Raw genomic sequence first — 12,318 nt, 5'->3', positions numbered from 1 at the left:
AAACATGGCCAAAGGCAAGGGAAGCAAGGGCAAAAATGAACTACTGGGACTTCATCAAGATAAAAAGCTTTTGCACAGCAAAAGAAGCAGTCAACAAAACCAAAAGACAACCGACATTATGGGAGAAGATATTTGCAAATGACATATCAGAGAAAGGTCTGGTATCCAAAATGTATAAAGAACTTATCAAACTCAACACCCAAAGAACAAATGATCCAATCAAGAAATGGGCAGAAGACATGAACAGACATCTTTCCAAAGAAGACATCCAAATGGCCAACAGACACATGAAAAAGTGTTCCACATCGCTCGGCATCAGGGAAATCCAAATCAAAACCTCAATGTGATAGCACCTCACAGCAGTCAGAATGGCTAAAATTAACAAGTCAGGAAATGACAGATGTTGGCGGGGATGCGGAGAAAGGGGAGCCCTCCTACACTGTTGGTGGGCATGCAAGCTGGTGCAGCCACTCTGGAAAACAGTATGGAGGTTCCTCAAAAAGTTGAAAATAGAGCTACCATATGACCCAGCAATTGCACTACTGCATATTTACCCCAAAGATACAAATGTAGGGATCCGAAGGGGTACATGCACCCCGATGTTTATAGCAGCAATGTCCACAATAGCCAAACTATGGAAAGAGCCAAGATGTCCATCGACAGATGAATGGATAAAGAAGATGTGGTATAGGTATATACAATGGAATATTATGCAGCCATCAAAAGGAATGAAATCTTGCCATTTGCAATGACGTGGATGGAACTGGAGGGTATTATGCTGAGCAAAATAAGTCAATCAGAGAAAGACATGTATCATATGATCTCACTGATATGAGGAATTCTTAATCTCAGGAAACAAACTGAGGGTTGCTGGAGTGGTGGGGTTGGGAGGGATGGGGTGGCTGGGTGATAGACATTGGGGATGGTATCTGCTATGGTGAGTGCTGTGAATTGTGTAAGACTGTTGAATTACAGACCTGTACCTCTGAAACAAATAATACATTATATGCCAAAAAAAAGAAAAAGAAGAAAAAGAAGAAGAAGATAGCAGGAGGGGAAAAATGAAGAGGGGGAAATCGGAGGGGGAGACGAACTATGAGAGACTATGGACTCTGAGAAACAAACTGTGGTTCTAGAGGGGAGGGAGGTGGCGGGATGGGTTAGCCTGGTGATGGGTATTAAAGAGGGCACGTACTGAATGGAGCACTGGGTGTTATACGCAAACGAGGAATCATGGAACACTACATCAAAAACTAATGATGTAATGTATGGTGATTAACAAAACATAATAAAGGTGATTTGGTTTGCTTTCTAAAAAAAGAAAAAAAAAATAAAATGGAAAATAAGACCATCCATCAGAAATTGAGTTCAAGGGAAGATCTATGTCTCAGTCTTAACACTGGAAGGACACAAAGAAGATCTCTCCCAAGAATCTGACCCATAGTCCTTGCTTTGGTTAGAGTTTCAATTCATGCAGTCAGTGTGGTCAAAGACCTTAAATAGAGAATGTAGGTAGTTTCCCCAGGTGACTAACAGGAGCAAATGCAAATTGTCTTGTAATAATGCCATTGATTAGAAGAGGAGAACCAATTTCAGAAGTGTTAAGATGTGGAAAAACAATGAAAACATGTGTCTTAGAAACAATGAAATACAGTAATTAGAATTTCCTGGTATATAAAAATTAATTAAATATTGCTTACATAGGAATAATTTGCTTTATGTCATACTTTATCAACGATGCTAACATAATTTACTCTAGCAAGCACAATGCAAGGGGAAATAGAAGCAAAAATATATATTATCATGGGCACACAAAGTTATGCAACATTCAGAATGTCTACCCTAAGACCACAATCAAGGTGTAAAAATTAATATGCTTATCTCAAAACCAAGATATCTGACAAGCATATTTTTAGTGCACACCACTTCTTTTCCTAGTTTCTTTCCTCTGAATGTGTCTACATACTTGGAATACATTTTTATGGGTCACCGATAAATTTACCCTTGACTTTCACAGTTCAACAGGAAAATGTAGAACTCTTAAAAAGCAACTTTTGAAAATAGAGATTAGGAATATATGTTTAAAACCTATATTTAAACTACAAGATGCTCTGTGTGCTAAACTTGACTCCACAATGCTTCTGTGGCAATAGTACACATGATCTTTATCATGATCTCAATCTGAAGCCCTAGATTTGTATGTGGCAGCTCTAAGTCTACATTTCTCTCATGTTTATTGGTTTGGTTCCTAAGAAATGTAGATTCAAGGGCAGTGTCTTGCTCAAGCTGGCATCCTTTTTGTGGGTGTGATAATTCAGGTTCTTATGGGGTCAGGAACTGAGGTTTTGGTCTTCAGTGCCAAGTCATCTAATTGACCATCAAGGTTCTTGGTGATGGTCTATGATCCAGAATCTCTCTCACCAGCGAGCATTTGACCCAATAGAATTTTAAGATCAAATGAGTCTTTCTAGACTACAGATGTTTGGAATCGGATGGATGTCATAATGAGTGTTCTCAGAAATCAGCTGTCTTCTGGGGGCAATGGGGCTAACTGCTGATCACTAACCCTTACCTAAAAACACAAGGGTCATTCCCTTTCCTCTTCTTTTTTTGAACATAACACAAATAGCCTTTCTAAATTGAAGTTTTCAAACTTTCCTTTTCATTAGTTTCAAGTGTTCAGTGGCGATTCTCTTTTTCATGTCTTAAAAAAATGAGTTATAGATTATACAATATTAGAACAAAACTATACAATTTAAGAGGGGTTTTGAGGCCTGCATGGAAATACTCAAAACAGACAAATGTTAGAAACTAAAAAATGGCTATAGGTTTTGCTGAGGAAAACCCCACCCTCTTTTCCTTCCTTACAACTGTTAATGATGCATCAAGTGGGATGCCTCTTAAATGAGAAATGGAGAAGTAGGTGCTTTGAATAGAAATAGGAAATAAAGCTCTTCTGTTGAAATTAAGGCCTTGGTACAAAATAACGTTTATTCAAGTCATTTCAAGCAACTCCATTCCATTTCACAAAGAATAAAAAGACCCCTTAGAAGCCCAGACACCTTTCCCTTGTCTTCTTACAACAAAAATAACCAAAAGGAATTAATTCCCAAGTGTCATTGGATGCATAAGCTTGCTTTTCTACTCTCTTGTGTTAAGAGGGTAAATGGATAATTAACTGCTCAGTGCTTTTCTTTTTGTTGTGAAAAACGAAACCCTGTGTATGTGAACTTTTCTCCCTTTTTCTTGACCAACAGAAAATGCCATTTTTATATTGTTATATACATATATAAAATACATATCAACACATTTATGAACAAATAGGAAAACGCATAAATACACATATATGTGCAAGTAAATATCTCAATGGGAGAATAAAATAAATCTAAATTTGTGTTTTTTCCCAAATACATTCAACTCTCACTATTGATTTCATTGAAAATATTTCTTGGCTACTATACAATTATGGATCAATTGTTTGTGGATAATTCTTTCAGTGAGTGTATATTGGGTTAAGGCTTGGTTAAAGACAGAAGACTTATTGTAGTACAGAACTGAGGTCAATTTTGAAGTCCTACACTCTTCGTCAAGTAATTTTATCCTGTGCACATTAATATAGGCCTACTCATTTGCCCCCTTTGAAGCCATGTGATTTTCTACAGGACCCGATTTCATCAGGGTCCCAAATGTCTGTCTTGCCACCATTCTGAGGGATATCCGCTGCTATATTTCTGAGTAAAAGTCAGTCAGGACTCACCTCTCCTTCCCTGGGCCAAGGCCTTCCATTCTGGGTGTATTTGCTTTGATTCTGTCGCTTCTTTTGTCCTCCATCAGCGAATTTGCACAGTAAAGGCTCACTAGGGGCTGGGAAGATAAGAAACCAATTCTACATTAGCAAATCCCCCTAAAAACAAGTGATTATTTGAGTCACAGTAGTGCTTTGTAATGCCTATCTTTTGAAGTTGTCTTGCTTCTGGAGAGATATTTGGCCCCCTTTTAGTCTCAATTATGTTGGCTGCTATTCTAACTGGGCTTCAAAAAAGTACTGGCAGACCACAAGAGAGAACAAAAAATATTGTTGAAAAAATAATCAGTTGAAGCAGAATGTGAACTTGCCTTAAAAGTAAAGAGGGGAATGTTGACTCCTTCCAGTTATATTAATGCTAAAAACCAGACAATGGGTCCAAAATGGAGTCACTTATGCTAAGCTCCATGTCACCAAACCAAGACCTAACTTAATTACAGTTTTGGCTCTCCCAGAAATGGAATTTTAAAACAGCCAATCAGGAGTCACCTGATCAGCACTAGTGAGGTAATTTACCTGATAGACCCCTGCCATCCCCTAAAGAAAAGTGACCTTGCCACAACCAATCCACTTTTTGCCACTACAACTTTCTTGTTCCTGCTCCCTTCTGCTATAGAAACCTCCCATTTGCACAGGTCCTCAGAGCTCCTCTCTACCTGCTTGAGGAGAGGCTGTCTGATTCACAAATCCTTGAATCAAGTCAATAATATCTTTTAAAAAGTACTCAGTTGAATTTTGCTTTTTCACATTAGAAATATATTCATAACCAGTATTTGTGTGTAGATAAATATTTCCCCCTCAAATTAACTATGTTTTCACAGTAAAAACTGTAGGATTCTATTTTGGAAAGAGATCCTTAGGAGCTGCCTTCTAAAAAGGGAACCATTTTGCTAATTACAACCAAATCAGTTTTTTTTTTCTCATTAACCTCTGCAATTTCAAAACAGCTAGAAGCTGATTGTCCATCGAACCCCTTTCACTCCAATTTCCCAGTGAAATCTAGTCAGTATCCCAGGGAGAACAATTATTTGAATATCAAATGAGTCCTCATGATAAAATGTAGTCAAAGGAAATGGCTCTTAACAAATGAATCCTGGACTGGGGGAAATGTAGTGGTCCTGGGTGACTTGAGTTGACTTATTTGATAATCTTTTAAAACACAACAGGAAGAAACTTATTCTTTGAGAATCGATGCCCCCTCCAAATCCCTATTTGACTAGAAAAATTGCTGCTTGTTATTATGACAAATACGTTTAAAAATGAATAAAAAGAAAGCCATATTGGTCTAAAAAACTTGATCAATGAATGAATTAACATGGCTGGAGGAATTTTTTTGCTAGTTTACTTGCTTGGATAAAACAAATACTAGTTTGTAAATTTATAATCTGAAAACTAAAATGGACCCCTTCCTCCCCCACCCCCTGGGAAAATGTGTTCTTCTAAAGATTAATTGTATTAATGGTTGAAGGGGAGCAGAATATACCCCTGAAGAATATGCCTCTTTGGCATAAGGATTAATTTAGGCTGATTATTTTTAAGAAACAACAGATAGAGGAAAAGCTCTGAAAACTGACTGGAAGTTACCCTTTTGTAAGAGACATTTATATTTATAAGGGAAATCTCTATTTGTAACAGTATCTCCCTCTTTGTATGTGGAAGAAAAGAATACTCTAAATCTCAAGAAACTCTTATCAGTGGAGAAGCAAGGACTTAAATCTATGCAACAACCTTACTCTTGTTTACTATGCTTTTCCTGGTAATCTCCCACAACTGGCCTCCCTGCCCCCTCCCCAGCATCTTCTTTTGTCTTTAGCTGAAGATGGTATTCAAGACGGTGACTTCAGCCATTTCAGGGAGTTACTAGATTTTCCTGGATATCTCCATACAAGAGGTATATATGTTATTAAACTTCTTTTTGTTTTTTTCTCCTGTTAATATGTCTTTATGGGGGGAGGGGAGTCCCAGCCAAGAACCTAGAAAGGTAGAAGGAAAATTATTTTTCCTCCCCTGCATGATCTTAATTCTTTTTTTTTTTTTTTTTAAGATTTTATTTATTTATTTGACAGAGAGAGACACAGCGAGAGAGGGAACACAAGCAGCAGAGTGAGAGAGAGAGAAGCAGGCTTCCTGCTGAGCAGGGAGCCTGATGCGGGGCTCAATCCCAGGACCTTGGGATCATGACCTGAGCTGAAGGCAGACGCTTGACGACTGAGCCACCCAGGCACCCCATGATCTTAATTCTTTATCCCTCCTTGTATCCTTGCCTTTTGCCATGTAGTATTGTTGAGCCCTCTGAATCTTGGTCTGATCCCATGTGAATTGCTCTAGCCAATGAAATGTTAGCAAATGAGATGCAAGCAGAAGACTAAAATATTTTTAAGCATTGAGTTTTGCTTCTTTTGCTTCTCTGCATAACCACATGAATATGCTCAACCTGGCCTGCTGAAGGATGAGATACAAGTGTAGGTGAGTCATCCCTACCATCAGAGCCAAGGCCATCACCTGGACATGTGAGTGAGCTCAACTAAAATCAGCAGAGATACACAGATAACATGCAGTTGACCACAGACCAGGTGAGGTCAGTAAAGATGATCCCACAAATATGTAAGCTAAATAAATCTTTATTGTTTCATATCACTAAATTTTGCAATTGACATGCAACATTATAATCTTAATAGATAACTGATACTGTTTTCCCCAACACCCATTCCTCTCCATTTCCACTCCAGCTAGCTTGCTTGCATTTACTAATCTGGATAAAGAAAAAAAAAAGATTATGGAATTTATGAGACGTCCAATTGTCTCCAAAATCAATAGGGGAAAAAGAAATGAGTGGGTATCCACAAATAAATATTTGAAAATCATTTGGCTTTAAGTGGCAGCAGTATTTACTCAATCCTTTTAGTTTACTCTATTAGCAGCAGAATTCTAATAACCAATATTGAAGGAAATACTGACTCAAACAGACAGACGGTCAGAATTGGTTGGGTGAAATTAAAAATAAATTGTCTTGCCTGCCTATAGAGGAGGCATGGGGGGAGTGGAATATGTAACTCATCCTGGCACATAACTCAACCAATGTCATTCCTCATGGAGCACAAGTGCTTCCCAACTGTCTGCTTTTGGGAGCCTCCAACTTCAGTGACTTTGGTGAAGCCACAGAAATCACACAAAGGAAAGGCTGAATCATGACGTGTCTGCAGACAGTTGCTGCCATGACACTGAAGTAGTCTAAATTCTTTCTCCAGATGAAGAACTGAAAGGATAAAGGCAATCAAGGATCCTAGAACTCTATGCTAAAGAAAATTTCCTGTGAGACTCCAAAAGCATATATAAATATGTGCCTATAATGTGCCTATATATCATTATACATGTATAATCATTCCTCACTATAGGATATTTTCTCTCTTGATATTTTAAAAATTCAAGGTATATTTACTCATTCAAATGGGATGGTCATGCTGACATGTGAGTTTATAACTGGCAATAGTACAAATTTCTCACAAAAGGCAAATAAATCTAGAAATACCTTAAATTTCCTGCTGAAAAAAAATGCAGATTCTGCCTTTTATTCTTCTTGGGATAATAACTTCCATGAGTCATACTTTCTACTGTCTGAGGCAGGATTCTCTTTATTGTCTCCTAAAATGGATTCTTTTTGAGTATATAATATACTGATTCTAATAGTCTAGAATATGATAATGACTTCTCTTGAGATCATTCATGTCTCTGTAGGCTTTGTCACTTAGTTTGGGTGCATTTCAGTGTTTAGCAGTCTGCTTCCTGGCTCCCTGACTTACTAACTACAGGACACCAGACACCTTAAAAATTTTTTTTAATATTTCTGTGACTCATTTTCCTCACGTATGAGATGAGGATAATAACGTTACCTACCTCAGGCAGCTGTTGTGAAGATTAAATAAATTCATGTGTGAAAAGGGTTTAAAACAGCGTACAGTACATAAACAATTATTAAATCCACATTAGCTACAACTATCACTATTGCTTAGTATCTTTATTAGCCACTGCCCATGTATCAGCTATGAAACAAAGTTACTTAGCAGAGTCAGAGTTCAGAGTGTTTAATCAACGAGGCTTATTGTTCCTCAGCTCTGTTCCACTCTAACTCCATGGTTGGTTTGGCCACAGAACTTGCAACTGACTGCCCTCCAAGAACAGTGAAAAGATTTGAGACGGTCCATGTTTCCAAGATGGCTCTTGCTAACTGCAGCTTGTCAATGGACCATCCGTCCAGCTTCCCCTCCTGAGTCCTCACCAAAGTTCGACTTCCAATATCCCCTGAGTATGATACAAGTCATGTTTTCTTATGTATGTTAACATTCCATTGCCTACACTGAATGCTCCCTGTTCCTTTTTCTGCTGTGGTTTTTAAAAAAATTATTCCTACTACTATTTTTTGTTACTCAATTGCTAGAGATCTATTGGCTGTTTAAATCCATCAAATCTGTATTTTACTACTAAGATAAGTACTGTGCTGTCTACACATTATGGGCAAGCAAAAATCGCCACCCCAAAATGTGTCTCTTTGGCATGTATATACCCACACACATATATATTTAAAGACCTTCTTGGTGAACCCTTGGAAACTATGGAATTAGGGGAACAGCACTGGCAGGAAAAGAAAAGCCTCTGAACAAATTATTAACCTTAGGATTTCTCCTATCTACTGGCATAGAGAAATTTTATAGAAGCCTCTTTAAAACAAATATTACCAAATAACAATATTTTAGCTTGCCAAGGATCAATTATACATAGACGATGAGAGTCTGGGTTGTAAACCTACCTTGAAATTTTTCATTATTGAAAAGAGAACTTTCAAAACAATATTTTTAACACTAAGGGAAACTTAAAAAGCCATCTCAACTGAGATGTCTTTGTGAGTTGTGTTTTACAGTGTCTTAGAGGCTTCAAATCTTAGCCACCCTGGTATTCGAAGATCTTCATAAGCCGTTAGACTATGGATGTTGGTAATCACCTATTTATATTTATTGATATTACTATGTTGAAACATCCTTATTACCTTCTTGATTTGAAGATGATTATGATGGGGTACAAATAATGAAGTAAAAAAATGAAATCCCAGAAACAAATTTTCAAATTTATTTAAATTAAAAATTAAAAAAGGATGGAATATCCATAATATTGTCCTTGAATTTAGGCATGTAATTCTGATTTTTAGTTTCCTGGGGAGGTTGGGGGATGGATTTCACTGAGAGTGTAAGAGAAAACAGTCAACTAGATGAATTAAGATTTATATAATCTTCTAGTTCTCAGGTGATTTCTAAATATCTAAAGATAAAATCCAAACTCCACTATTAGAAGAGAAGAATTTTTTCCCTTGATCCTATCTTTTGCCAGACTCCTCCCACGCCTGTGGCCTACAGTCTCCTCTATATGCCTTTCCCCATGCCTGGATTTTCCTTTCCCAGCTTCCCCACCCACCCCCCCATTTACACACCTCTATATGCCTTTCCCCATGCCTGGATTTTCCTTTCCCAGCTTCCCCACCCACCCCCCCATTTACACACCCTCCATCTGGCAAACTACTACCGCCTTCAGAAAGCAGCTCAAATGCCATGTTCTTCAGAAAGCCTTCCTTGACTCTACTTCATCTCACTTCAGAGAGAAATTACCTAGTGCTTACTTGGCAGACTTTCCTAGGTTGAATGCTGTTTCTGTTTGTGTTAAGTCTTTTAACAGTAGCAATTAATTTCCAGGCTTGAGTTTGAAAGTATTGTAGCAAAGGTCAGGGTGAAGTTTATATATGCACATGTGCATGTGTACACACGTGTGTGTGCATATTGTTAACAGCATTTTGCACATAGGTTTACATAATACTTGAAAGTGATGCTATTCAAAGTGTGGTCCAAGGATGAGCAGCAATAGGATCAGTACTTGGGAGCATATTAGAAATGCAGAATCTGGGCCCTTCCCTAGACCTACCCAATCAAAATCTGCATTTGAACCAGATCTTCAGGTGATTCCTGGGCACACATCAGTTTGAGAAGCACTGATTTGATTGTGCCTGGTTTTTTAACAGAGGAAGAAGGAATATATCTTAGATGTTAAACATGAATCCTCTGAATAATGAGATGATTTCAGTAGCACAGAAATATTATATTGTCTACAATTTCCTTTTTGCAGTATTATGCTACCAATTAATTTTGTTTAGTCTCTTTTCACAGTAGTTAAAATACAGACTAAGCGAAGAAGAGGCCTTTGTGGAAGTGAGATGCAGTTATAAGCCACAGATTGTAATGTGCTGGAAGACATGGTCTATCATGAAAATGGAGAGTATTTAAAATATAATTATAACAATGCATGGCGATAAAGTTGCATGGTAATTATGAAGGAGTAATTACTGTTTGTTTGCTTGTGGAGTATTTCTAGTCTTCCAAACTTTGTATTAAACATGAAACATTCAATGCATGAACCGATATGATAATCTTATGGCTTACAGGATTTGTTATTTTAAACAAACAAAACAACACCACATATTTTACCTAGCAAAATTAATGTAAATTTTTTAAAATTTTTATTTGAAACTTAACATACCTTATTCTTCTCTTCCCTTCTAGTTTGATGGCTTTCTTGAAAGTTGTGCTTGGATTCCTTTCTTTCTTTTTTGTGTATCTATTTACAGGTTTTTGACTGTGGCTACCATGAGATACATATATAACATCTTATGCATATAGTAGTCTATGTTAAGTTGATGGTCACTTAAGTTTGAACCCATACTAAAAGTACTAAATTTTTACTCCCCACAGCCATGTTTTAGGTATATGATGTCATATTTTACATCCTTTTATTCTGTGAATCCCTTGACTGATTTTTGTAGATATAATTGATTTTATTGCTTTTGGGTTTTCACCATACTGGTTTTATAAGTGATTAATCTATTGCTTTTATTATATGTTTGCATTTACCTGTGAAATTTGTTCTGTTCATAATTTTCTTATTCCCGATTATGGACTTTTTTCCCACTAATTTCCTTTAAGATTTCTTGTAAGTCTGGTTTAGTGGTGAAGGGCACATGAAACATTCTCCAGAATAGATAACACATTAGGCCACAAAACAAGTCTCAATAAATTCAAAAAGACTGCAATCATATCATGCTTCCTTTCCAGTCACAACAGTGTGAAACTAGAAATCAATCACAAGAAAAAATCTGGAAGAACACGAATATATAGAAGCTAAATAATGTGCTACTAAACAATGAATGGTCAACAAAGAAATCAAAGAGGAAATTAAAAAATACATAGAAACAAATGAAAATGAAAACACACTGGTCCAAGATCTTTGGGACTCAGCAAAATTGGTTCTAAGATGGGAGTATATAGCAATACAGGCCTACCTCAAGAAGGAGGAAAAATCTCAAACAACCTAACCTCATACCTAAGGGAGCTAGAAAAAGAACAAACAAAGCACAAAGCCAATAGAAGGAAGGGAATAATAAAGATGAGTGCAGAAATAAATGATATTGAGACTAGAAAGCCAATAGAACAAATAGTGAAACCAAGAGCTGGGAAAACACAAACAAACAACAGAAACTTAACATGGCTTCAGTTTTATGATTCACTAAGAATGTTTACTAACATCATATTCTACAAGTAGATATTGACATACCTTTTAGCTTCTGTATATTAACAGCAGAATTCCTGCTGTCCCTTAGAGAAGTGAACATTTTCAATATTTTGCATTCAATTTATTTAAATTTTTCAAGTATTTATATTGGATTGTGGTGACGGTCTTTTAAAATATCTCTTATTACCATAACTTACAGGTCTGGTGATTTAAATACTAAATTTAAAAATTCCTTCCCTCAGATAGATTATAAATTTTACTTCAGGAAACAAAAAGGGAAGGGTGGGAGAAGCGTAGCGGAAAAAGATAAGCTAATGACAAGAGAAGCAGTTTATTGGAGGTGAGCTTATAAAATCTGGCATTGAGTGGAAGAATGAGATAAAATAATTAAAAAGAAAGAATTCCAAGAACTAAGTTAAAATATAAAATTTTAATCTAGAAACTACTTTTTTTTTTTTTTCAATGTGTGGACACGGATCCATTTTCTTTCTTTTTTTTTTTAAAGATTTTATTTATTTATTTGACAGAGAGAGACACAGCAAGAGAGGGAACACAAGCAGGGGGAGTGGGAGACGGAGAAGCAGGCTTCCCGCGGAGCAGGGAGCCCGATGCAGGGCTCCATCCCAGGACCCTGGGATCGTGACCTGAGCCGAAGGCAGACGCTTAACGACTGAGCCACCCAGGCGCCCCGACACGGATCCATTTTCAATTAAAAAAACAAAACAAAACAAAACGGAACTATTCGTGTGATATTCAGGGTGCCTTGTACATTAAAAAGCTGTTTCCTACTAGAGAATTAAAAAAAATGATACTAAGAGGCACCTGGGTGGCTCAGTTGGTTAAGTGTCTGCCTTCGGCTCAGGTCATGATCCCGGGGTCCTGGGATCGAGCCCCGTGTCAGGCTCCCT

General features: G+C 37.1%; 1 protein-coding gene across 21 annotated transcripts in view; it reads right to left on the bottom strand.

Annotated features, from left to right (window-relative positions):
* Positions 1-12,318, bottom strand: part of RBMS3 (RNA binding motif single stranded interacting protein 3) — a 1,332,425-nt gene that overhangs the window by 143,989 nt on the left and 1,176,118 nt on the right. For all 21 annotated transcript variants that reach the window (XM_078072625.1, XM_078072633.1, XM_078072638.1 and 18 more), the window contains one exon: positions 3,758-3,864. In XM_078072625.1, coding sequence (XP_077928751.1) covers positions 3,758-3,864 — 107 coding nt within the window. The remainder of the gene's footprint in view (positions 1-3,757; positions 3,865-12,318) is intronic.

The sequence above is a fragment of the Halichoerus grypus genome, chromosome 1, assembly GCF_964656455.1.
Source record: "Halichoerus grypus chromosome 1, mHalGry1.hap1.1, whole genome shotgun sequence".
Lineage (NCBI taxonomy): Eukaryota > Metazoa > Chordata > Mammalia > Carnivora > Phocidae > Halichoerus > Halichoerus grypus.
Note: the sequence above shows the minus strand (reverse complement) of the source record. Positions and strands in the feature narration are given on the sequence as shown.